At 44.4% G+C, this 27,840-nt stretch overlaps 1 protein-coding gene across 3 annotated transcripts in view; it reads right to left on the bottom strand.

Moving 5' to 3' along the window:
• The window catches only part of LOC122180604 (plexin-A4-like), a 123,553-nt gene that overhangs the window by 60,885 nt on the left and 34,828 nt on the right, over positions 1-27,840 (bottom strand). For 2 of the 3 annotated variants that reach the window (XM_042872347.1, XM_042872345.1), the window contains exon 3: positions 17,416-17,598. In XM_042872347.1, coding sequence (XP_042728281.1) covers positions 17,416-17,598 — 183 coding nt within the window. Of the gene's footprint in view, positions 1-6,964; positions 7,542-17,415; positions 17,599-27,840 lie in introns of those variants that run through there. The other variant, XM_042872346.1, reaches the window with a different exon arrangement.

Below are 27,840 nucleotides of genomic sequence, written 5' to 3'. Positions count from 1 at the left end.
GAGCCACTAGAGATACCAATATATATCACATAATAAGCTCATTAGCTCTAACACCAGCCCCCATGTTCCACAAAAACTGTCCCAGGGCCCTTCTCAAGATTTTTGCTGAGTATGCTTAAGCAACAAGTCTCTTGGAAAGCTCGTAAGAGAGGAAGTCAATATGCTTCATAACATCCAAGCAAAGGGTCATCCCTCGCAATTAATAGCAAGGGAGTTAAATAAATAAATGAGAGCTTGTTTATCTTCTCCAAGTGGGTGGCTAGCATGCCTTACTTGCTGCTGCAAGAATGTGGCACATCAAGCACTAACAGCAGATTTTGAAGATCTACACATGACCAGGGGTAAAGAAAAATACAGGGTCAGGCAAAACCCTTCTTTTCCAAGTGTGGCAGGATGATTTGTTAAAGGGAATGATCCCATTGTCATCCCAAGGACCCCAAAGTAATTCCCTCTTCTGTGCTACAAACCTCGTAGCCTGTGCAACTCATTGCCATCACTTGACTGCAAGTCACATTCAGCCTTTCCGCTGCAATACCTCACCTTGAGTCACATACTGCTGCACGTGTCTGGCAGGGCACTTCATCACACTCCTCTTAAGCATTTGAGTTATTCACATAGGAAATAGATGGTCAGCTATCTCCAGGGAATTACATAAGCAATGCTTTGAACTCCTCTCTATAGACATGGGCAACCTGTCTAGGAAGTGATCCAAACCATTTTCTTAAATATCTTTTCCAGGTAAATCCACTTCAAGCATTCAAGTACACAGCTTGAATGGCTTTGCCCTTTCTGCAACTCAGGGATAGTATCACTTCTATACCTGTCAGGAGAATAAGTATGTTATTGATTTGACTTACTAGGCAGCCAAAACCTACAGCAGGAAAATCTGAGCGGCCTCATTCAGTAGCATCCACAACATGAAACAGAGATGACCACAATCTTGGTTGGAGTGCCAAGATTTCGCCATCTTTTAAAGCCAGCAAGACTTTTAAGACTTAAGAAAACTGAATTCCAACATTTCTGACTCAAAGCCCAGCCCCTGAATTCCAACGTTTCTGACTCAAAACCCAGGCCTCAAAGCCACCATTCTCTTCTCACAACGGATGGTATATTTCTAGGAAGATGGAATTGCTCTTCCTTGAAGGGCTCATTACTGACGAGAGCTATGAATTGTTCTTTGCAAACAAATCACTCCCCCATATGCGTGCCTCCATCTCTTAGAAGTGTATTACAGACTTTCACTGAAAGAGTTCAAGCTAAGGGGATAATTTTTCCTTTCTCTATTTGCTTTGCTCAGACTTCAGTGCTGCATGTAAATGTTAAATCACAGCATAATTCAGAGATGGGTTTGTTTATTTTAAAGAGAGTTAATTCATCTTTTGTTACAGAAAAACAGAAAAAGGGGGGTAAAATAAAGATGCTTCAGCTTTGGTAAATTTCAAAAGCAAAATCACTTAATAAAAAGCTGCTCAGAAACTGCACATCGCTGGGAGATGTTTAAAATGCAAGCAGAGGGTTTTTTAACTGTTCCCGAGAAACACTCCTGTCGAATAGAACGAGGGCCAGGAGGTTAAAACACAGCCATCATAACCTTTATTGCTTCATTTTTGTGAAGCCATTAACCACAGGAGGACCACAGATGTGCCACAGCTCCAGCAGCTGGAGTGAAATTCAATACCCACATCAGAACCTAATTTATGGTCAACCTGTTGGGAGGGGGCAGGGAGGCCAAGGCTCGGCATTCCTGTCTTCCACACGGCGGGGAAATCACAGATGCATGCGAGTCTATGAAAAGCTGCGTGTTGAAAGAGCTCAGCCAAACCTCTTGCACAAAGAGGGAAGGTTTAGACTTGGATATAAGGAAGACATTCTTCTTACAATAAGGATGATGAGTCACTAGAACAGGTTGCCCAGAGAGGTGATAGATGTCTCATCCCTGGAGACACTCAAGGTCAACCTGGATGGAGCTCAGAGCAACCTGCTTTAGCTGTAGGTGTTCCTGTTGAGTACAGGGGAATTGGAACAGATGACCTTTAAGAGTCCCTTCCAAACTCAAACATCACATGGAAGCAGCCAGCGCTTGCACTGGTGGTGAAGTTTTACAAGTGGAAATTTTGCACGTGACAGCAGCTGAACCCCAACAGCACAGAATCATAGAAGGGCTTAGGTCAGAAGGGACCTTGAAAGACCATTGCGCTCCCTTTCTGTGGTGGGGGTCCAAACATCCAGCTTGGAACTGATGGTTCAGTTGCCCATGAAGCCTTGAGATGAACTCAAAGTGCCAAAGTGCGGGATGTGCTCATTGCCAGTGACAATCCATTCCCTGAAGAACTCACAGGCTACACAGGGAAGAGTGCAGGAGGCATGCAGAGTGAAATGTTTTGCCTGAGGTCATGCAACAATCAGCAACAGAGCCAGGAATAGATCAAGGGTTTCTTGCTCTGCCATTACGTCATACTAAGTCTTTCCTGACTACCCTTTGCACCCTCCTTCATACTGTCCCCAATTTGAGCTGCCCTTTCTGATCAACCACCTGTTCTCAGATCCCTCTAAGGAAGCCACTCCTTTCCACGCTTTCCTTTCTGACATCTCCCTGCTCCAGTTACTGTTCTGATTGCAAGTTCCTGGATATAAGGACCTCCTGCAACTGGGAATCATACACCTAAGCACTTTTGAAAATATCTTGATTGCACCTCTGCGTACTTAAATACTTCCTTTCTTCTTTAATCTGTCCCATGCTACTAACTTGATTCTCCAAGTCACCTGGAAGCATGATGAGCACTCAAGAATTTTACTGCCGAATTGTGCCCTGTCACCCTGAGTGCTGCTTGCACAGTGATATGATGATATGACACAAAGCCCAGCCTACATGCAATGGCAGAATCCTCCAGGAAAACACCAGAGCCAGCCCCGGGATCACTGTGGCTGTCAGATGTGCGATCCCAATGAGAGACTGAGCTGCTCATCCACTCATAACTGCAGTTGCTGACAGAGCCCCCGGTCACTGCAGATGCCATAAATCCTGCAGGCTCCCTTTCCCTTTTCAAAGGACCTTGAGGGGTTTTGTTGCTGTTGTTTAGGCATGAGGGAGCACTGCTTGTTTGTTTTCCTAAGCTTTTAGTATTTTCAGGGGTATTTGTAAAAGCATGAAAGACTCGATCTTTCAGGGATACGCACATGCCAGGCTTGTTCTTGGCTCCAAACCACATGAGCTGACATGGCAGCATGGTGTCCACACTCAATCTATCTTCTATACACTCTCTGTCACCTTCACTTGCATGGCCCACTGCCCAGCCAGGTAAGTACACATGAATTTTGCAGAAGTGGTTGGATAATTCACTCACATAAAAATGAAGAAAATACAGGATGCTGCAAAGAACCAAAAGAAATGCCCCATCCCCGGAGTTGACCAAAGCCAGGTTGGATATGGCTCTGGGCAGGCTGATTTGGTCTTTGATTTAGTGGCTGGCAACCAGACCAAGTCAGGAAGGTTGGAACTAGATGAACTCTGAAGTCTCTTCCAATCCAAGCCATCCCATGATTCTAAGATGAGATCAATCATATCCTACAAAAACTGGAGGTTTTTTGCTTCCCAGACAGAAAAAAACAGTAGATATCTCCATCCACAGGAAGTACTGTCAACATTTATGTTTCCTGCACTTCAGTCTAATGCTCAGATCAAACCACAGATGGAAATCCAAGATGAGCAAGGCCAAAGAGCCAGCCAGGAGTAATGAAACTGTGGAGGCTTGAACAAAGCTCCTTTTTGGAAAGGAACGAATGTGATGGAGAAAGGAAACACAAAATTTTCTAGAAGACTAAGTCAAAGGAATCACACAACGCGGCTATTGGAGGAAAGGGACCAGATGTCAAGAAAGCTGAGGAAGTGGGATCAAATGCCCTTCAAGAGGCAGGAAACGTGAGGAAAATTCACAAACATGCACTGAGTAGCTTACCGAACACATACTGGGCAAGTCTGGAGGACTCCTCATCCCCATTTCAGAGTGGGTTTGAGGAAATGAGTCCTTTTCCAAAGCACCTCTTTCCATCTCTCTCTCCACTTTAATAACTACAGGACAAACAGGAAGATCGGACACATGAGTCTACAGTTACCTAGACAGCTGGTGGCACATCGAGCAGCACCAAGAGACTCCATGTCCTACTGCAACACAAACCTTGTCATAAGTGGTGGGTCTGAGCTAAAATCCTGGAATTGAACTTTGTAAGAATTGAGCTCAAATTCGTGAATTTGCAGCCCCATCCTACTCAGCTGATAAATATAATAATCATTATTATTATACTCTGGGGTCTGTCATGGTAAGACATGGGGAAGAGGTCTCAAACTAGAAAAGGGGAAATTTAGACTGGATATAAGGAAAAAGTATTTTTGTGACAAAGATGGTAGATTCCCCATCCCTGGAGACATTCAACATCAGGTTGGATGGGGGAGCTGAGCAACCTGATCTAGCTGTAGGTGTCAACCCCTCTTCTGATAGAGCCCAGGATACCATTTGCTTTCCAAGCTGCAAGAGCACACTGCTGGCTCATGTTAAGCTTTTCATCCATCAGGACCAACAGGTCCTTCTCTGCAGGACTGCTCACAAGGGCAGCTCCTTCCAGTTTGTATAGATGCCTGGGATTTCTCTGGCCCAAGTGCGAAACCTTGCACTTTGCTGTGTTGAACCTCTTTAGGTTCACCTGGGCCGATTTTCAAGTCTGTTGAGGTCCCTCTGAATGGCATCCCTTCCTTCCACAACTGTTACTTTCACAGTTCCAACTCAAACAGTTCTGTGATAATAATATAATAGTAATAGCAACAACAATAATAATACACGAGTAGGTTTGGAAACAGGGCGACAACACCAATCTGTGCATCCTGGAGGAGAAAACTACAAGGAAGCCGTAGTGGGTTTCTGTCAGGAGGGAGAAAACAGACAAATAACGGCTGAGCTCTTCCCAAGCAATTAAAGAGCAGTTAATGAAATCACCTGCCACAGACAGAATCGACAAAACATAGAAAATAAGTCACATCAGAGTCTGCCAGAGCATCTCTGGCACTGACCAGGGGCCTGATGGCTGGTGTATATTTAGTGCCAATGATATCATCTTTCCTAGTGGGGCTTGCCTTCCGCAGTGAGGAGAAGGGCAGCACTTCTATTGCAATGTCAATGCAAGCTTTAGAGAGGAAAGTGCCTGAGATTTCCTTAACAGGGAAGAAAGCAGCACAGTGGTAGCCTGGGCTAGATCACAGAGTAGGAGACAAGCAGAGCATGATCAAGGTGAAAATCCAGAGGAAAAAAAATAATAACATCCACACTGGTATCTTTAGAACTGGTAGATGATATTCTAATAATTTTGTGGTTATTTGGGCTTTGTTGACTTGCTTCATCACATATTGGGACTGCTTATAGTTCTGCAGGAAGGATACAGCTCAGATTCCCCCCTAACGCTGCCCAGATTCAAGCTAAATATTAATCTTTGTTAGCGCTGTAATGCATATAACACATTGGTGAATGGTCCTGCATCTGCATAAACAAGCATTATGCCAACAATCTGTTAAAAGTAGAGCATCAGAATACTAATTGTGATAGGTCTTCTCATCTCTTGCTCCCCTCCCCCCATCTACCACTTCATGTCACTGCCAGTGCCCAAAATTCAAAGATGCAGAAATCAGACTCACCTAAAAACACAAGACTGGTTTAAAATCATGAATTAGCAATTAACTCCCAGTTTTAGCTTGTTATTATAATTACTAACAATTAGTGTCAGGAGGCATTTGGGGCTTTTGACATTTGGATGTTAAGTTTTCCTGCTTTCCCCCAGCCCAAGCAGCCCCCACCCCTTAAAATAAAGATTTCTCAGTCATGAAGCTCAAAGCTGAAGTAATATTACAGCTCTAAATGAACAGATGTAATTCACCAGGGTAGCCCTGCGCTACTCCACCACTCTAAAAATCTTTTCTTTTCCCACTATATTATGATAATTTATTTCACTACGGGGGCTCCCAGGTGAGTTCAATTCTCCAGTTTTCAAGCAGGCAGAAATGCTAACCTGGCAGAAGAAGTTTGACTAAGAGCTTAAATGCAAGCAGTCTCATAAGATCTTGCAGTTCTCCATATATTGCATGCTAAGGTAGACGTGTGAGAAAAACGAGAGCTACAAATTTGGAATTTCTTCCTTTCCATGAACAGTAAGTTAGCTAAAAATTCCCCATATAGGTGGGATTTGGGGAATTCATTTACATCATCACAAGGGGGAAAAGGGGTTCGAAAGCGTCAAAAGATTTTGACTTTCCCACCTTATGGCAGAAATATCTGTAAAACAAGAGCTAATTCAACAGGAAAAAGAAAAAAAGGGGAGGGTGGGGAGGTCAAATAACCGTAAATAGTTGTTTTGTAGTCCATAAAAGCTTTCAGAGTTGTGCAGATTTGTTTGTTTTGTGGAAAAAAGAGGAGGGAAATAGAGTAAGATTTGATTTGGTGCTGATGCGAGTTTGTTGGTTTAGAAGTTTTCCCCCTCCCCATTTTCCTCAGTTCTGTAAGGAAACAATAAAATGAATTATCCTCATTGTAAGAGGGAGAGAGAGATGCTCAAGCCTAATGTGATGCCAAGGCCCTATCTCTTACCAGCACAGAGATGCTGTCTAAAGGGCAGGGAAAATGCATTAGCATGCATGACATCTCCTTATCGCTCAGGTTAGCTCTATCATCAATATGTTCCCTTAGACCCCAAGGAGATAAATCGATTGCATACGAAATCCAAGAGAAGCCAACAGAAACTTGTAAGCAGTGGGGAACAAGATCAAAGTGCCCATAGTGTGTGAAACCACATCCATCCCAGCAGATATCACAAGCAATAAACTCCCCCCGATAACCCAGCCTTAATCAACCATATGACAAATGAGGCAAACACAGGGAGATTCGCACTGCTCCAGTCGCTGTGTTTAATTAGATTTCATTGGAACAATTCTGAAAAATTAATATGATGAGGTCTCCACCACTTTCAGCGATAACCTTTTGCCCGACATCGCTGAAATACATTGCCAGGATCAGTTCAGAAAAAGTTACATGAAGTCAAAGGGAAAGATGATTCCAGACTACAGCCACAAGCATCCCAGCAGGGTGAGACACCAGCATGACTGGAGTAGAAATAGTGGTTTGCATTTCCAGGATGCCTTAAACACAACAGTGCTGGGGTCCTATGCCAACATAGTACATCAGATCGAAAAGCAAGAACCCACAGAGCTTCTGAAACCCACTGAAGTCCCTTGGGAGTTCATGTTTTGTTACCAAAAGTGTCCCAGCCCTGTCAGGAATCATCAGCAGAGCATGCTTGGAATGAAGGATTGAAACCAGAGCCGAAACCCACAGATCAGTAGTTCCCAACTTTCCTCTCGACTGTGCTTCTCTTGGCTCTTCCAGGGTTCCAACTCATCTCCCATTGGAGCCTGTGAGCGTGCGACTCATTTCCAACCTAATTCCATGCTCACCACACCAAGGAGGATCCCAGTTTGGAGGTGATGGTGCATGCTTGACACAATGCTGCTGATAGATAAGAAGCTTTTATCAGGAGCTATATTCTGTGAGATGTGTCCCATAGATGGGATCTCTCCATTAACACAGTTCTGCTGTTTAGTCAAGTGCAAATACCAACACAGCCAGCACATCTATTTCCTTTCAAAGTCTCACACTGAAATCCTCATCCAACTCAATCCCTTTTAATTTAAGAAACAAATGATCTTTCTAGGGGTCAAAGCTGGTGTAACACTGGCCAGTACACAGAAAGCCAAGTGATGACAGAGGCAGGTTCATGAAAAAGGCATTAACCCAGAGTTAACACTATCAGAATATAGTGAAATCTACAGTGTTAACTGCTGCTGTCACAGCTACAGCAAGATGTTTTCTTTTCACCCTGGACATAGCATCCCAGAGGGACTTTGCTAGAGCCACAGCTTTGATTAATAGTCGTGGACCAGTCCTCAACCCATACTTCTACCCCTCACCCAGCAGTGAGCTTTTTTAATTTCAGGAAAGGCCAAGGACCTGAAGCTCTTCCGTGTGGTTTCATTTAGGAGAGGTGAAAGGCTACTGACAGGGTTTTAGCAGAAAAAAAAAATAGAAATGACAAGTGCCAGACCAAGCAGGAACAGATCCCTGAATCCTGCATAGTAACACACGTCTTCACTCCCACAGATGTCGTATGGGTTGGGGTCTACAAAATCCAGCACAACTCTCTCATGCTCCCCTCCAGGCTTCATACACATGGGTCCTAAATTCAGCAAAGTTTCATCGTTTTCAAGCCAGGCTGCCACCCAGACAAAATGACAGATGATGCAGTGTAGCAAGCCAAAGTCATTGTACCAAACTAAAGGAAGCACTAGGGGGAAGAGACCCTGTAAAGCTGTAAAGGAACAGGGAGATTTGATCTCCACTTTCCTCCTCACTGACTTCACAAACACCACAAGACTGGATACAATTTTGGAGAGACTTTTCCTTAACTGTATTTGACAGTGTCCCTTTGAAAGAAGCAAGCTAATGGTCTACACCAGTAACCACACATCAAGGTAGAGCAAGACTGAATTAGGCAGAAGTGTTCACAAGTAGTGGACATACAGACAGCACAAAGCTCCTTAATGGAGGTGTACAAACACCACAGTGATGCTGACAGGCTGCCTTGCGCTGCAGAGCCTGCATGTATGCAGGGAGAGGTCTTCAAATCAGCTCAAACTGAAAGTCATTCATTCAAACAAAGGAAGACACGCTCCTTTTTGCCTTTTAATTAAGAACTGGCTCATAAATCAAACCTCGTTCCTACTCCCAAGGTGTCAGCTGAGCGAAATGCTTTTTTCAAATAGCCAAGGGCTACCTTATGCAAGCCATGGTACCTTCTCCAGCTCCACTAATATGGCTAGTTATACCACTTTTATTTGCTGTTATAAATCCAACCTGACTTTACTAGAAGTCAGTTCAAGCATTTCCTGGATTTTGGAGACTATAAGAGGCTAACTGGCACTGGAACTCATTGCCCAGACAAGTTGTGCATGTTCCATCCCCGTAACTGGTTCAATGTTAAGTTGGACTTGGCTTTTGGCAAACTGATCCAGAGGGAAGTGTCCTTGCCCATGGCAGGAGTTTGGAATTGGGTGATCTTTAAGGTTTCTTTCAACACAAACTATTCTATGATTCTATGAATTTCTTTGAAAACAGGGACCACATGATGCATAAGCAGAGCAAGTGGGAATCTGCCCACTGTTCACCCTCAGAAATGGCCTGCTATGGGTCAGAGGCTGAGCAGAGCCTCCCCCAGTTTAAGCATCACCAGTGGAAAGGAGAGTTACTGTTAAACTAAGCATTTCCTTAAGTTTCCTTGAGGGCATCCACAACTTATTTTAAAGAAAAGGATTCTTTGAGGTGGGTTGGGGAAAAACTGCACAAAACAAATTGTTTTCACAGAGCAGTAGCCAGAGAACAAAGCCCCAAAACAACATCCTTTATGTGTACACACACATTATGTATTTATATGCAGCCTTAAATACGCGAGATTTCAGGGAAAAAGCATGGATCTCCATCAATGACTATTCTGTTCCTAGTCACTCTGATCCTGCTGTTGTCTGCACAGCAGTTGGTAGATGAGCTAACTGTACAGCAGACCAGCGCAACAGAGTCCAGTTTAAATTCTCAACAAAGGCCTGGACAACATAAAAAGTGAAGAGTGAAAATAAACATCTTTCATGCAATACATACCTCGCAGACACAACAGGATTCTGCTATGAGCAAGCAGGCAGATTGGTTTGGAGTGCACAGGGAACTGAACCTGGACCTTTCTGTCATACCTAGCATCTTCACCAGCACTCAGTTTCCACATTCTGCACAGATCTGCTTCCTTCCTAAAGATGGGAGCTGACCAGTGTTGATATCTACATCAATACCTGTCCAGAGATGAACCTGAGATCTTCATGTTTTGGGGCTGCAACTCTACAATCATAGAGCCATTTGAATTGGAGGGGACCCTGAAAGATCATCTAAGTCCAACTCCCCTGCACGGAACAGGGACATCTACAGCTCAGTCAGGTTCCTGAGAGCCTGGTTCAGCCTGACCTTGAATAAGATGCCCTCCAACCCAAGTCATTCTATGATTCTTTGTGGCCAAAGAAAGAAGATGAAGATGAGACAGATTGTAGAGGTGATTCTGGGCACAGACCTAGCTGCAGGCTGGTGAGGGGGGATAGAGTGAAGGACTATGAAAGGAAGAGATGGATGCACAGTGCCTTATCAGGGACTTGCTGTTCTTTCAACTGGCTCCCTGATAACATATGGAGCTTAATCAAATATGCAAATGATGTCCTATCTAGAGACAAGAAAAATAGAGAAATAAACCCAGACACCGTGCATTAAAACAAGCCAATGAAATGAGAAGCAAGTAAAAGGTTTCCTCTTTTTGATAAAATTATTTCAAAAGATTAAATTAAAGCAAAACTAATTAGGAGAATCGCACTTAAGCCGACTTCCCATAAGAAGGGTCAGCAGGCAAGAGGCATTCAAAGGCAGATGCAAGAGGCACTTCAAGGGCTCCCTGAGAAGTCATTATCCCAGTGAAAAGGGAAAGGGACAGAAAGAGGAAGAAGGAATGACAAGAGCCATTTTGGCTGAGCATCCATCCGGGCATTAGATGGAGTGGATGGGAGCTAACAGCCTCTCTTTGTCACCCTGGAGAGCACAAGTGGCAGGTGAGGATCAAAGCTGGTTACCTGATGTCCCTTCCAGAGGGCTTTCCAGGGAACAGAGGGATGAAGTCAAACTGAAGCACATAAAACTAAGGGCAGAGGGATGTATCTTTTTTTATTTTTCTCCCCCTCTTACGGTTTCCATGAACAACACAGCCACATCAGGTGTGGCAGCCTGAACACTCCACACATCTTGCACAGAGCCTGCAACACCGCACTGAAAATCATCTGCTGTGATGAGGCAGGTGACAACAGTGTCACTGCAAGCCATCCCCTGGGGAGGCTGCGGGACCCTGGATTTCAACAAGGTACCTGGCAGCAGGAACTGCAGTTGCTATCTGTCCCTTTGTGTCTGCTTTTGTCACAAACAACCCCTTTCTGCACATCCTCAGCCCAGAGTGGAGGAATCCAGCTCTGCTGCTCTGGGACTAGAAATCTGTCAAATTCAAGCTGCAGCCTCTTTGAGGAAGGCCTTGAAGAGCTGACAGTGCAGCCTGCTGCCTTCTCTGCTGCACCGGGTCTGCTGGAGTCCACTGCGGTCAGGAATAAAAACATTCAGAGCAGCACCAGCAAAACAGAACAAATGGCAGCAGCCAGCAAGCACCTCTGGGCTTTGAAGAGCTCCAGAATGCATCCGGAGGGATGAGATTCACACGATCCCATCTCTGACAAGGCACTGTTAAACCAAAACCTCAAAAACACATGTATGCAAGACACCCAGCAAAAGCACAGCTCAGCCAAACTCTGCACACCAGCATAAAGGTTGCTGAATAATCAGAAAGCAGGGAGAGGTACTTGAGGGAAAGACAGGAAGAATTAATTGCTCTCTGCCAAAAACCGTGCTCTTAACTCTTGTTAGAAACAGCCACCTCCCTAGCAGACTAAAGGGAGTGTTCCTGCTGAAGTTAAACACTGGAAGGAGCAATAAACTCACTGCAGCATAATGCCCTGAGGAGCTGTAGCTAGAAGTCTCAAGGCCATGGACATGAGGGGCGTGAGAGGTCAAACAACCATTTGCAGTGATAGAGTAATTAGCAAGTGTTTAAAGCAAATGTTCAGCAGCAGAACCCAGATACAGGTCCTGTAGTGTGGTTTACAGCCTGGAGTTTTGCAGCAGAGGATGAATCACAGGGTGATCTAGGCTAGAAGGGACTTTGAGATTTCTAATCCAGCTGTCCTTTAATCTCAGGAAGTTCCTGTCAACCCATTTCCCCAGCTTGTCCAGGTCCTTCAGGATGCCAGCTCTACCATTCAGTGTGATCTTTCCAGGTTGCAGCCCCGGGAAGGTTATATGCACTGAGAAACTTGCTTCCCATCCACTTTTTACAAGATGGACCTGGAGTTGAAGGGTAGAACAGAACAGTGCTCCCCAACAGGGCATCAGAGGAAAGATATTATATAGCACGACAGCCAGGATTTATAAGTCCTATCACTTTGATTTCACCTGGAGAAAGAGTACTGAACACCCAGCACCTTTAGGCTAGATATTAGACAGAAATACTTCACGGTGAGGCACTGGCAGCCCTGGCACAGACTGCCCAGAGAAGCTGTGGATGCCCCATCCCTTGAGGTGCTCAAGGCCAAGTTGGATGGGGCCCTGGGCAGCCTGAGCTGGTAGGTGGCAATCCTGTCTGTGGCAGAGGGTTGGACCTAGATGGGCTTTAAGGTCCCTTCCAATCCATGCCATTCTACGATTCTACAATTTATGTCATGCCAGACTCCACTATCACAAGCTAGTGGCTTTTACATAGCCCAGTATGGGCAGCTGTTACTGGTCCATGTTCACGTAGGTTTCCACCACCACCTCTCAGGGCACCCAACATGAGCACCAAGGGTAGCTCACACCAAGGCTAACAAAACACAGCTTTCTTGCTGTCACATCCAGAAAACTGAATACTCTTCAGGCATCTAAGCTGGCAATGACCTCTCAAAAAGTGACTGTACATCAATGCAGGACAAAGAAAGCTGCAGCCTTCACAGACGTCAGATACAGATGGGAAACTGTATCATTCCATCACAAGCGAGTGAAGCACTTGGACTCCTGCTGATTTAGGAAGCTGTGAGGAGAGGCCAGGGTGAGCAAGTCCCTCTTGCAGAAACCAGCTTCTCAGCAGGAGCTGGAGCCTCTACAGCATGTTTTCAGAGCAGTCAAGTCCACTTGCCAAACAGTTAGGAAAAAAAAATAATAATTTTTTTAAAAAAAATCTGACTCCTTCAAAGCAGCAGAGGGAAAGAGAAGGAAGCAGTTTCCCTGCTGACATTTGCAGAGCGCTGTCAGCAGCAGAATATCCTCCAGGGAACATCAAAACAGAACAGTTTCTTGTCTTGCGCATATTCAGAACCCCTTTATACTTGGAGAAACAGAGAGGATCTGGCTTTTTCTGCAGTTACCAGAATCCATGAAACTGTGCTCAACAAACCCATTAGCTCCAGCTTTTGGATGGGAAGTAATGCATGAGAGGAGAAAGAGGCGCAATTCCTCCTTTTGCCATGTGGACACATTGCAGTATCACTAGCCTGGCCAGAGCTCTTCAGGGTTACCTTCCTGAAGCATGGAGCAAGGAGCTTCATCTTCCAGCCACATGCTGAATCCTTCTGAAGCTCTTGAGGCAAGTAGGCTGTAAACAAAGCTTCAGCACATAACTGGAAGAGCTGTCAGCCAAAGCTGGTCTGACAACCAGAAGCCAGCAAAAGCTAAGACATGCAGTACTTTCCATCCCAACCATTCATTGGAGAAAGCCAATCTACCCCAATGCGACTGTGAGATGGGCCCAAAATTAGAACTGCCAATTTGAGCTCTCAAATTGAAAAGTCTCCCTACGGTGTTTTGCTTTGGATCCAAAGAAAGCAAGGTCTCAAGAGTTCAGGGTAATCCAAAGGGTGGTTCATAAAGCTGGCCGATGGTGAGAGTTTTCTACTAAATTGAAGTGATACCTGATGGGAAGTGCTAGACCCATTTCAGAGCTGTCTAATCTTGAATGAAAACCTTTACCCTAAATGTAAAGCCTCTTCAAAGACCTCAAACTGATGAGATTTCATGTAAAATGAAATATTGACCATAGAGTGAAAGAACTGACACTTAAGTTCAATTTCTTTCTTTGCAAGGAATTTAGCATAGGGAAGGCTTCGATTGAAATATTTTTATGGAGTAAAAAAATATTTCTCACAAAGCAGTTCCAAACAAATGTGAATTATTACTACTTCATTTTAGAGGAGACATTTCAGAATGGACAAAGCTTTGTTTTGAATAGAGGTGCAGCTCCTGGAGCTGTTCCCAAGCTGGTATTTTTAAATGTTAAGCTGTTCTTTAAACCCACACACGCACACAGAATAATGGCAAGTAAGTTGTTTTTGTTGTTTGCTTGTTTGGTTTTTTTTCCCTGAGTGGAAACTATCTGCACAAAAGCAGTATCCACACATTACACACCTATGGAAGATACACAATGAATACTGAATGCTGCCACATTCTCTTAGCCATGACATGTATTCATAACATAATTTGGCCAGAGCTTCCAAGATACAAATATTTCTCCTAAGTTCCATCACAGGATCTTCATTGCCCACAAGTGGTCAGGAGTTTTCTGTTTCATCTGATTTACCTGCTTTAGCTGTGTGATAGAATCCTCATGCTTTACACACGAATCTCTTGCAACCTGCAGAGCATTAATTTCCCCCCAGCTTCTTTAAGAAACAACGTATTTCCTTCCACGTGTAGAAGGGAAAAGCATATATAGGAGAAGAATAGAAGCTCCTGTTAGATTAAAAAGCTGAGCATGGCTGTCTCACATCTCTGAGCTACCTTCTCTATTCCCAAATTGACACCAACACCCATCAAACCTTTAATCCATGGACTGTGGTTTCTGCCACAAGATACAGACAGGGGGAGATTTTTCCTTTTCAGAGCCTAGCATTTTTATCCTATTTATATCATTGTTCTGCAAGGCCACGCTGTGCTGTGGACAAGCTGGCAGAATTGGAGGGCATATTTCTACAGTGTATTATTCAGAGCCTTCCTGTTGGTCTGCACACGTAGCTATGTGCATGAGCAAGGGCTGCAAGAACTATTTTGCCTGGGGCAGTGGAACAGCTAGGGCCAGCCTTGTCATTCTCTCTCACTCACTCTTTTCTTACCCTATCTCTATGTTGCTTTTTCTTTTTCTTTCTCTCTTTGTTGTCTTGGTTACGTGGGCAGATTCCTGATGTGCTGCTAGTTTTCATTTTAATGATACGTTCCTGTAAAGCACGATATTTTACTTCAAGTTTTGTGTGCCACTGGATACATTCCTTTGACATGTGACATTTGTATATCAACAGATATTGCTTTATGTCTATGGGTACTTTTCAGAGTCTCCAGAGTTCATTCTTCAGAATCTGATACACAGTCTGTATTTTTGTATATAAAAACACAGGGAAGATGACTGAAACTGCAAAAAAATAAGGGAAGTTTCTCCAAAACCATCTTCTAATTATTTCTAGTGAATCTTTCAGCAACAACTGAGCAGATCCTGCTGCTTTGAAGATAATATAACAACTCATCTTTCCGTGCTATCCAGAAATGCTTCACCGTGGCTTGATCAAGCAGCTGCACTGCACCACAAAAACAGCAGTACATGCCACGTGTGGTAGGGGCCCATCACGAAAAAGTGAGTCCTTGGGCTTTGTCTACTGGTACAGAGTTTCCTCTAATCTTACATAGCTGATTCCAATTTACCCATGTGCAATTTTTTTTAAACAGAAATCAAACTTCATCCCAACACAATGGATTTCGCAGGAGCTGCAATTACCAGTGTGGTATTTCCCTTTGCTTCCAATTCCAAAGCACCTGTCTAATGAGCCAAGATGGAAAACCAAGTCTTGAAAGGCCATGAAGCTTTGGCAGGGACCAGGTGAAAATCCTCAGTGCCAAACTGGGCTTGTGTGGCCCATGCAGGGGGAAAGCAGGCTGATGTCCTGAGCTCAGATACCCTCGGGAGCCCTGGAGGAAAGTAAATGATTGCAGAAGTCATAGCAAGGATGGGGCCAAACCTTCAGGAAATGCGTATTTCCAGGATCAGTTCGTCCAAAACAACCACATGAGTTTGGGGAAGCCTCATTTTGCACTGATGATCAGCTCTGCGTGTTGCTTTTGTGATAGATAATTATTCATCCCACGAAGGCCTTATTCACAGCTCCAGCCCTGCTCTGACACACAGACCCAGTGCTCTAACTACCGCAGGCAGAACATTCATCACGTTTGGAAAAAGAGAATAAAACACAGCTTTCTCAAGTTACATCAGTTGGTTCAGCACCCCTCTTCTCATTCTTTACCCTATAAGGATGTCTCTGCTCTCTACCACACTCAGTTAAAAAAAAAAAAAAAAAAAAGCTTTCTCACTCCTATTTCCCCCTTTTCAAAAGGGATGAAAGCTTGGATTCTGCATTGTGACCTGCAAAGGCAAAGACAGAGCTATGTCTGATTTTGCTTCTCCCAAAGCCAAAATTAAAACCAAAAGCTCACGAAAGCAGAGAAGCAATAGGCATTTTTAACTGTTTAGGTCTTTTGGATATTTACCGTTCAGATCTCAGTTACACATTTTCTTCCCCCAGTGAGAACGGCTGGAGAACTAAACATTTTATTATGATATCACAGATGACAAGGAAGCAAAACCTAATTAGTCAGGGGAGGAGATTATTTTTACTACAACTGCTTAAAAAACAATTTGGCTCCTTTTCCACGTGCTAGAGCAGACCATTAAAACAACCACACTCTGTACAAAAGCACCAGCAGCTTTTCCTCTGTTGAAGTGGTCTGGAGACATCTGTCAGTGGGCAGGATCCTATTTCATATGCCTCCTACCACATGGGTGTAATGCCACCTGAGTTTAAAACCTTGATGTTCTTAAATGAAGCAGTAGCAAGAGGAACAAAACCAGAGATCTCAGACCCTCCTTACGCATCCATGAACAAATGAATCCCTTTCTCCTCTCTGCTCTGCCCATCATATATACAAGACTTTTTAATAGCACATTCATCTCCTCAGCTTGATGTTATTTGCAAAAAGGAATTCAAAGAGGATTCAACATCCAATCCAAGCCTTGGGGTTCTTCCAACCTCCTGTAACAGCTTCTCACCCATCTCCTCACAAATCATATTTTGCAACATCCCCAGCCCAAGCATTTAAACGTTGCCAAACTGGCACGGAGGAGTTGAGATGGATGTGATGCCCATCATTAGCACAAGGCCACTTCTAATACCTCTTGCTGACTTAAGAAGAGCACCTACTAAAAGCACAACAAAGCTTCCAACTCTCAGGCTCTGTATTACTGCCGTACATGATGAACTACAGCAGCTGTTACACCACAGAGCTACAGCCGTGCAACAGGCTTTCATATTTTTTGAGAACGCAGAGTGAGGAACAGAAGCTCAAATTCAATAAAGAGTGTATTTATTTATGTGGCGTTAACCATGGTTGCTCCATAAGCATAACGCTCATTATCATTCACACACAGCTGTCTATTGATGAAAACACTTTTCCTTCAGAACAAGCACTCAGCCCTTGTGGGTGGAACACAATTTTTTGCCAACTGAAACATGTGCTACCCTCAAAGCAGGTGATGCACCTCACAATAAGGTCTGTACTCATATTCCGTTCAACACTGCCAATCTCCATAAATATGTGAAAATCTGAGTTAGAGGACAACATTTGGTCTTACCTTCTTGAGCTTTCCACTCTTGGTTCCCACAAAAGCTAGGGAGTGGTTCTTGTAGACATAAGCGATCACAGATGTCATTCTGTCTCCATCTTCAGTGTAAATGGGGAGCCCTCGCACCATAGATGATACTCCCAAGGGGGCATTCATATCCAGGCCACAGAAGTTGTCATCAATTGTTAACAGCTATGAAACAATAAGAAAGCATGAAAAACTGAAGCCAACAATTCTTAAGCCATCTTGGAAGCATTCATTCATCAGGGACACCATTATGCAGGCTGACAAATCAATGACAAAGGCAGCTCTGGAGGAATACAAAGGTGGAAAAAAATTGTCCCAAGTCTCTTGATGAGTTATAGACAGAAGGAGCACTGGAAATTTGCTTCTCTTGAAGCCCAGCAGGATATATTATTTTAAGCCTTTTTCCTAGTGCTTTACCAGTCAAGACCTAGCAATCAAAGAGAAAGTCTGCAGAAGGTGTCTTAAATGTATCTAATTCTGCCAAAAATAAAGCATGCGTGTCATTACTAAGGGATCCACGATACAAAACACTGAGATAAGTCCACACTAGCAAACAGACCATGGCCTGTTCTCTGGCCCTTACACTCACTACTGTGACTCACATCTATGAAACCTAAATTGTATCTCCCATCCAATTATCTGACTCCAAAAGCTGCAGCACCGTCCATGATACATCTTGGAAGCAGCACTAATGTACACCCTGGTCAGCAACAGGGATCAGGCTAAGGATTATACATTATAGTAGTGCCTGCACACACTTTCTATTCCTGGAGCTAGTTCACTCATGCAGTTATGGGTCTTTCTGTCACATCGTTTGGCCAGGGCACCTTTCTTCCAATGGGTCCTTATTTCCTTCCTGTGAAATGGAGATTATTCAACTCCACCCAGCTCACAAGGGGCACTCATTGAAGTCCTTGGAGAAGGCGAAGGTTTCACAGCTTTGCTGGTGCTTTATTGTGCTTGCTGAGGAAACCACAGACTCACAAAGACCAGAGAAAATGCCTGACTGTTGCTTGCTGCTGCCTAAGCCCTCACATCTACTGCATTAGAACTCAACAGGCTATCAGACGGATGCTCCAGTGGGATCAAAGAAGATTTGAGTTGAAAGGGACACTTACAGAACATCTAATCCAACTCTCCTGCAATGATGAGGGATACCTACAGCTCGATCAGTGCTCAGAGCCACATCCAACTTGATCCTGAGTGTCTCCATGAATATGATCCTTGGATATGAAAGCTCATAACATCTAGTTATCTGCAAAGGTGCTTCCTTCAACTTCAGAGTGCTGCAGAAGGACAACAGCAAAATCACAAGAACAACTCTTCTATCCTATCTCACTGCACAATTTGGAAAGTAAGGTTAATGCAAGTTCCCAGTGTGAAGATCCGACACAGCAAAATAAAGATGAAACTCCAAACATCACAGCACAAACTGCCCAAAAAATTAGACTTTGCTGACATCAGTGAGACCACTCTCACACATCTGAAGCTAAGTTTAAAACATTTTTATGGACCAAGGCTTAGGAAGGCAATAATTCAGTGGACAATAAATTTATCTAATTTTCTTCAATCACTAAAGAACGACCATGATTTTTTTTTCTTTTTATCTGAGACCTTCATAGAATCATGGAATGGCCTGGGTTGAAAAGGACCACAATGATCATCCAGTTTCAAACCCCTGCTGTGTGCAGGGTCACAGACCAGGCTGCCCAGAGCCACATCCAGCCTGGCTTTGAATGCCTGCAGGGATGGAGCATCCACAACCTCCTTGGGCAGCCTGTTCCAGTGCCTCACCACCCTCTGTGTGAAAAAAGAAAGAGTAAAAAAAAAACAACAGTGTGAACGGTTTACAGGCCAGTGACTAACGAGGCAGGAGACTTGTGGGGCGCGCCCGGGGAAAGGGGAGAAGGGGGATGGGCAGGGAGATGGGAAATGGGTCTAAAAACCGAGCCAACAGCAACGACCTGAGGACGAAGACGTTAACTTACTACTAAATATGATCTCAGAATGCAAGATAACACAATACAACACGATACACGTGGAATTGAGGCCAACGAATGAAACAAAATGAGAGGGTGTCCAAACTGAAGTCCTTACTCTAAAGCCTGGTGTGCTCCTCGGCACGGAACAACGCCAGGGGCTGGTGAGCTGCCTCCACCTTGCTTCATCTGGGCACAAAGTCCTCCGGGCAATGAAGCCCCTCCCCTGCCCCTCCGAGAACAAAGCACCCAGAAACGACGGTCCACAGAACCAGAACATTAACTCTTTAACTCCCAATGCTTTACATGATGTTATGATGTGGAATACCGACAACAGAAACATCGCAAAACCACGACATCATGTAACATGTTGGGGTTGCTTCCTCTGAGGATCATCTGCATGAAAAAAACAAACAAGCAAAAAAGAAAAGAAAAGAAAAAAAAAAAGCCAGCAAGTGAAAGCCTGCAAATAAACATCAGCCAGCTTCTGTGCAGCTGTGGCTCTCAGCTCGATGCGCAACATCTTTGTAAAGGCAGAAATACAGTCATCTTCTTCAGCAAAGAGAACCACATAAGTAAGCTTGGATTTATGATGAAACAGTCAAGAGTTGCAAACCCAGGTTTATTTTCAATTCCAGACACTCCTAATGGCAATATAAAGTAGCCACGTTAAACTCTCTGGAGCTTCTCCACTTGGCAATTTCACGTTAATGACTTTCCAGAGTGAAAGTGGAGATGAGAACATGAATTCATTCTGCCTGCAACATGGCTGTTGAAGCAGCTGGAGTATCAGAGAGGGTCAAAGGGAAGATCTGAGCAGACAGGAAGCAATCCTTGCATCTCGAGCAGTAAAAGTCTAACTCTGAAATTCACAGTGTAGTCTGTAGGTAACTCAGAAAAGGAGGAGGATTTTTTGATTGAATCATAGAATCATTAAGGCGGGAAAAGACCTCTAAGATCATCCAGTCCAACTATCAGCCTATCCTCACCATGCCTGCTAACCATATCGCTCAGTGCCACATCTGCCCTTTTCGCGAACACCTCCAGGTATGGTGACTCCATCACCTCCCTTGGGAGCTTTCAGGCAGTTGTAAGGAACAAGCTTTTGAGAACACAGAATGGTTTGGGTTGAAAGAGACCCTTAAGATCATCTAGTTCCAATCACCAGCTGGAGTGAAACCATCATCCCATATCACATTCCACCTGCTAATGAGGGAATATTACTCACCGCCCCTCTGCCCCAGGGAAGCTGCTAAACAGAGGTTTATTAGGTGCTCTACGTATCCAAAATATCTTTATGACAGAGTGATTGGCAGCTCCCAGGGCATCCAAGTCCCACCAGCTGCCTCTCCATCTCAAGCTGATGCACAGTAGGGATTCAGCTGTGGAGAGGTTGCTGTCCATTCCTAACACCAGAAGTTACATCTGCAGCAGTGACACCATGGCCAAGCGTCATGTTCACCAGTGAGATAGGAAGGATGTGCAAAGAATGGGCCTGATTTACAGAAGCATTCTGGCAGGCTTCTGCATTCTCCAGGATTAAGCTTATCAAATAGATACTGAACAGATCCAAGCTTTTCTGGATAGGATGGTTTTAACAAGGCTGGTGCTGGCTCAGCCCTCTAGAGATTCACTGAGCCCCCCAAACTCAGCAGAAGGGTCACAACTCTAATTACAACATGTCCTTCCCCAATTCCACTTGATTTCCCAGCAGAAATGAGCAATTTGGCACTGCAAAAAGGGCCGAAGTGCCAGCTATTAGGGAAGCAGTGCAAACAGTGCTCCTACTGAGCTGCTGTTGTCACTTAAACATCTGTTGATGGGGGTCGGCATCCTTTCCCTGGTAACTAGAGATGGGATGAGAGTTGCACCAGGGGAGGTTGAGGTTGGATATTAGGAAAAACTGGAGATGTTGAAGAAAAGGGCAGATGCATCATTGAGGGACACGGTTAGTGGGCATGGTTCGGAAGAATTGGGGTTGGACTTAGTGATCTTAGTGGTCTTTTCCAGCTGTAATGATTCTATGATTCTGTGGTTCTGTGCTTTAGCCTTTGGCCTCTGAAGCAGCCTCTTATAATCAAATACAGCCCAACGCACATTTGGGGAAAAGCTTTGATGAAGGATCAGCCATCCTCTTTACTTTCACTCGGATGCAATCTTCCTTCCCAATCAAAGCACAAGGGCCTTTTTTAGATATCTCAGCAGGCTCCAAAGCCATTCCACAGCCTCACCAGGGATGAAGGCTGTCCCAACAGCCAAGTCTCGGCTTTGATTTACAGCTAATACCTAACAGCCTTGTCTTTGTATAGTGGCAGATACTTGGCTTCTCACTCTTGTTATCTCAGGCTTGGCTACTTCAGATGATGAAGGGAATGCATACATTATAGCTGCCTGAGCTGCCAGCAGGACCAGGGAGCCAACAGCAGTAAGAAATCAACAGCGATATTTAATTGAATCTTTTCAAGGTCCCAAGGTCTTTTCATCACCTGAATGCAAGATCTTCTCATCAGCAAAGACTGAGCTTCCTCCTGAGGGTGTGTCATACTCCATAGGGTGTTTAAAAATGTAGGGAGATAGAAGCTCTAGGAAAATCCATCACCAGGAATTTTGTGGTATATGTACAGATGTAAGTAATGGAATTTAGGGTCTAGAATGCCTGAAGTGGGGGTAAACCATATATCCCCCTCCAGCAGGGCTGCTAATCACAGAATCATAGAATCATGCCTGGGTTGAAAAGGACCACAATGATTATCTGGTTCCACCCCCCACTTCTCCCTCTCCCCCCCGCCTGCTATGATGCAAACCACGTCCCTGCAAACCACAGATCTTTAAATTCCAACTTCTGCAGCAGCAGTTTGCTTCCCAAGGATTGTGCTTCTCTGAATAGCCTCATGATACCATCAGCATGGGCTTCACTACTTGGTTAACCTTCTGGTTTAGGTGCTCGTTTGTCCTTACTCTGGCATTAGCACCCTGCCTTCCTTAAGCTGGATTGCTTCTGCTCTACTGCATTTCTAGCAACATTCCTGCTTCTAACCATGCTGCCTCCAGCTCTCCCTTCTGATTCCACTGAGACCAGTGGGTTTGGTCCATCCAACCTAGTGATAGAACAAGGCAAACTGATTTTAAACTAAAAGAGGAGAAATAAAGGTTATATGTTAGGAAGAAATTCTTTACTCAGTGGTGTGGCCTCGGCACGGGCTGCCCAGGAAGATTCTGGATGCTTCATCCCTGGAGACAGGGTGGCAATCCTGTCCATGGCAGGGGCTTGAAATCTGATGATCTTTAAGGTCCCTTCCAACCTTAGCCATTCTATGGTTCTATGTCCTTCTCTCCAGTTTCTGTGCTGTGAACTTTGGCAGGACCATCAGATTTCACGTATCAACATCAGCCCATTGGTTGTGTCTAGCCATGAGATCCAGGTGCAGGATGGAGACAGCTCTTCTGATTTTCACCTCGTGCCACATCATTCACATAATTTAACGCCTTCCCATCACACGTGTTGCTGACAGTGGGTCAGAAGAAAGCTGTGGGCTTGCCCAGTGACCATCAACAGCCATAGACCTTTATCATCTGAAATTCTGAGGAAATTTTGTGGGCAAAAGGATGTGAACTCTGGGCCACCAACTGAAATGGAACAGATCACCAACCAACCCGCTTTTCAGCAGTAAGCCTGCATTCTAATGACACACAAAAATATCCAGTACCGTTTCTCCAGGGTGCTTGGTGATATAATGAAAACTATATAAAGAGCCAGCATTTGGAAATACATTATAATTGCACACTGCTTTTACTTGTGCAACCAGAGCAGTGGTTACCACGCAATTACATGTCACCATATACAAATGACAGTGCAGTTACAGTAACTTCACCAATTACAGGGAAATTGCACCCACTCTGCTAATAGGTTTTCACTCAAACATAATTCAGGATCACAAGACCAGTTACCCAAATTGACTTGAACTTGTACAAGCATTTGGTTTTTAGGTCTACAGTTTAAGCATCAGTTCAAGGACTGGTGTCAAGTTTCCAGAGTGCTGCAGAATCTTAACATGGTACAGACTTGTTACGCCTGCATTAACGTTCTTTCTGTACTGTGAGCATAAGGCTTCCCATCTACCATCTACCTCCACATCGTAAAATTTGCAATTTCCTGAAGAGGAGTCTGCCTTCCTTATGGAGACCAACAGAATTCTTTAGTCTTCATGCCTTGTGCTCAGCAGAGCTGGTTGGTTATTAGTAAGAAGTAATTGTTGCCATAAATTTAGCATCCTCTGAGTTCTGAATTTTGGAATGATTTGTGTGCCAAAAGATATGCACAATGTACACTGATCAGTGAACTCCTACACATATTCTAGATCCAAAAAATTGCAAAATTTAAGCAACAGTGGCAATAGGTTTCTTCTTATTATTTGTTGCTGCAGACCCAGTGTTGCAGCCACAGAATCCATAAGAAACAACAGCAGATGCTTTTCAGCCCATTGCTTTTTCTCCAGCTCTGGTTCCCACTTTTGCTACACACACTGTCCTACTGCTGGCATGGGGCTGCTCACAGCAGCATTTTAGTCCTGGAGGCAGCACTGAGCTGTCTGAGGGAAACAATTAATGCCCCCAAAAGTACTGATTATGTGCTTCTCAAAAATCATAGAATTTTGATATGCAAGCTCCCAGGCCAAATACAAAATCAGAATCACTAAGGTTGGGAAAGACTTTTAAGACCATCCAAATCAACTCTCAACCCATCCCCACCATGCCCACTAACCATGTCCCACATCTGCCCTTCCCTTGAACACCTCCAGGGACGGTGATTCCACCAGTTCCCTGGGCAGCCCGTGCCAGTGCCCCACCACTCTTTCGGAGAAGAAATGTCCCCTAATGCCCCCTAATATCCAACCTGAAATACTGTCATCAATAGTGTCATCATCAAAATGACATCATCAAAATGACATACTGACTTTTAGTCCGCTTGCAGAGAACATACTCCTACTATTACAAGTAAAGGTGCAATTACCAGCCTAAAACACCTCCAGGTTAACGAATCCATGCTACTGGCAAACAGCACCCTGATGGTGTACTCATATAACCTCCACTTTAAGATCCTTCATCAACTTCAACTCCAAGTGTCTGCCAAGGAAAAACGATGCCAGGATATACAAGATGCAGTGCAGAACAGATTCAGATACCTGGGAATATATTTCAGTGGGATATTTAGAATCATAAAATGGTTTGAATTGGAAGAGACCCTTAAAGGTCATCTAGTCCAACTCCCCTGAAATGAACAGGGACATCTACATTTAGATCAAGTTCCTCTGAATCCATCCAGCTTGACACTGAATGTCTCCAGGGACAGGGCATCCACTACCAAACCTGTTCCAGTGCCTCACTCCCTCTGTTTGGATATTTTAAGTTAAGGGATATTTCAAGAGCCCAAGAAACTGGTACAGGCAGGGAAGAGGGACAGCAATGCCGACTGTCAAATTCAGACAGCACAACCACTCTGGTTCATAGTGGCCATACAATGATGTATGTAGTCCCATACATCATTGCTATGTCAGCCAAGCCTCTCTTTTGCACATCACTCACACAAAAATGCTGGCAGTACTACTCCAAATCTCTATATTAGCACAACAAGCTATGCAACTGGGCTGAAAGTCAGATCACTGAGCTGTGTGGTCACTGAGGTTCCTTCACTCCCAGTTGGGAACTGTGTCTGTGCGCGGGAAGAGTGGATGGGACCTAAAGAGCAGAAAATGTGGCTGTAACAGGAAGCTGAGCTTTTCTGCAGTCCCCAAAAAAAAGTTCACTATGTGGGCTGAGAGGATGCAGAACCGTGTGGGTGAGGATAAAGAGAGGAATATGATCTCTGCAGCTCTCAGCTTGCCACTTTCCATGAGCTTTAAAAAATTCACTTAAAATTTTTCACACCCCCAATAAAAGAGATTATTGAGTGTGGAGACTCTGCTTTTGAAACTACCATGGTCTATTGGGTAAATAAGCATTTAGGGATTTTTCAAAAGTGAAGTATTGATCAAATAAGCTGCTAGAGCTCTTCTGTAAGAACATATTCCAGCTGCAAAGCTGTGTTACGCACCTGAAACACAGCTGCACTGACTTCCCCTGGGGACTAAAAGTCACAGGAAAATCTTAGGTGAAAAGGTTTTCTCTGTACAAAATGGTTTTGTCTGTACAGAGTGAAAAGAGTTTATCTAGATAGGCAAAGTCACCTTTGGGAGAGAAGTGCATTTTGTCCTAAAGGACATTGGATTTCCATGATCAGCTAAAGGCTGTTACATCACAAATTCCATCAACAGCAGTATTGATAGAGGTGTAAGAAGAGAGTGGAGCTCTACCCTCTATATGCCTCTGTAACCCTGACCATCCTTGTCATAACTTCTCCCAGGTGTCTCCATCTAATAGAGATACCTAACAAGGAGACATTCCCCACATTCATCTCTCACATTCATCTCTCACATTCATCTTCACCAGGCCACAAAAATCCACCCTGCAGGACCCTGGTAAGGTCTCCATTGCAAACATCACTGCTGTCACATTCAACTTTGAAGGGTGTAGGAAAACTTGCTGACTTATCTTCTCTTTCACATGCTTGACCCATTATCCCCCAATACTTGTTGGCAACAGAATGGTTAAATCTGAGCTCAGATGGAGCATTTCTGGCAGCTGCCAGGCACTCCTTATTCCTATTCCACTGATGCACACCAGCACCTTGCCGAATAGAGTCCAGCTGCCTCCCTCGTGTCGGCACCACCAGACATTCCCTTAATTACTATAATTATTATTTTGTTCCACAGTCAAAATTATCATTTGGGCTGCAAAGTGCCACGTGCACCAGCAGCGCTATACAAATGAAACAACAATGCTGCTTTGCATGCAGGCGACACCTCCCAGAGATCCCAGAGCTGCTTAAAAGCATTAATTAATCCTCACCACGGTCCCACAAAGGTAAGCTAAGCGTTGTGATGAACAACTTGCATGTGTTGTTGGTCTTCAGCACGGGGAAAGTGCTCTGTTGGATGTGAGAGTTGTGTCAGGGGAGGCTGAGGTTGGATATTAAGAAAAATTTCTTCTCTGAAAGAGTGGTGAGGCATTGGAACAGGCTGCCCAGGGAGGCGATGGAGTCACCATCCTTGGAGGTGTTCAGGAAAAGGGCAGATGTGGCACTGAGGGACATGGTTAGTGGGCATGGTGGGGATGGGTTGACAGTTGGACTGGATGATCGTAGTGGTTTTTTCCAACTTTAATGATTCTATGATTCTATGAGTGACCTTGGCTTGCTCACCAAATAATGAAGAGCCGAGGGCTGCGCATCTGCATCAGGGAGAATTGAGTTGTGTCTGGTTTTATCATCTGATGGAAAATGAATGCAAGGGAGCCCGGTTGTCACTTTAAACAACAAAATACAGCACTCGAGTTCTGCAAACCAACATCCCCCACTTGCTGCCTCTATCGGTGCAGATCTCAGTGCTTGAGGAATGCAGAGCACAGCGCTTGTGTCAGCCTCTGTATAATTCACTCAAGCCTTTCGCTTCCAACTCTTTGCATTTGAAAGCAGGGCTGTGCAGTGGATGGCCCTCCGAAGCGGGGATGCCATGACAATTACAGCCCTTTGTTTCTTGGCGTCGGATCCCGACCAATAGCCCCGACCCACTGATAAGTGCTGGGTCATTCCCTCATTAGGAGCAGCACGTTTTTATTATTCCCTTCTGCATATTCCCTCGCTCTGCCTCTCCCACTCTCTGAATAGACGCCTGGCTAATATCACTTGTTTACAGAATAAATCAGCTGAACAAATCCTATTATATTTTGGAACAGTGACAAAGATGGGGTAATGACATTGAAACAGGGAAAATGCGATGTTGTTCCTACTGATCTAATGTCACCCACATGTTCTATCAGCAATGCCAGCTCTGGTAATGCATGGAGGAAACATAAGTCCTTCTGTTTGCCCACAGCATTACCACTTTGATGCACATATACCTGAGTGTCCCACCTTTCCTGTGTTTCAGGCACTTCTGCAACTACTTTAATTATTAAACAGGCTACCCAGGGTGATGGTGGAGTCACCGTCACTGGACATGTTCAATACAAGGGTTCCCCACCAAGGTGTATGGTTTGGAGGGCATGGTGGTGATGGGTTGATGGCTGGACTGGATAATCTTAGTGGTCTTTTCCAATCTTTTTAATTCTGTGATTCTATAATGCAGCATCTCACACACACTCAGAAAAATCACAGTGTACTCTCAGGAAGGGTCAGTGTGAGAGCATTCTTTCCCTACAGGAGAGGGATACAACAAAGGTCTGTGTTTCAGCAAGCACAGTGAGGTGATGCTCCTCCACTTCTTGATCTTCATCTGTGCAAGGGAGCAGTTGTGAAGAGGATGGTTCATACATAGATGAGTACATGACACCC

The sequence above is a fragment of the Lagopus leucura genome, unplaced genomic scaffold, assembly GCF_019238085.1.
Source record: "Lagopus leucura isolate 7727_CA_CO unplaced genomic scaffold, USGS_WTPT01 Super-Scaffold_100008, whole genome shotgun sequence".
Taxonomy (NCBI): Eukaryota; Metazoa; Chordata; class Aves; order Galliformes; family Phasianidae; genus Lagopus; species Lagopus leucura.
Note: the sequence above shows the minus strand (reverse complement) of the source record. Positions and strands in the feature narration are given on the sequence as shown.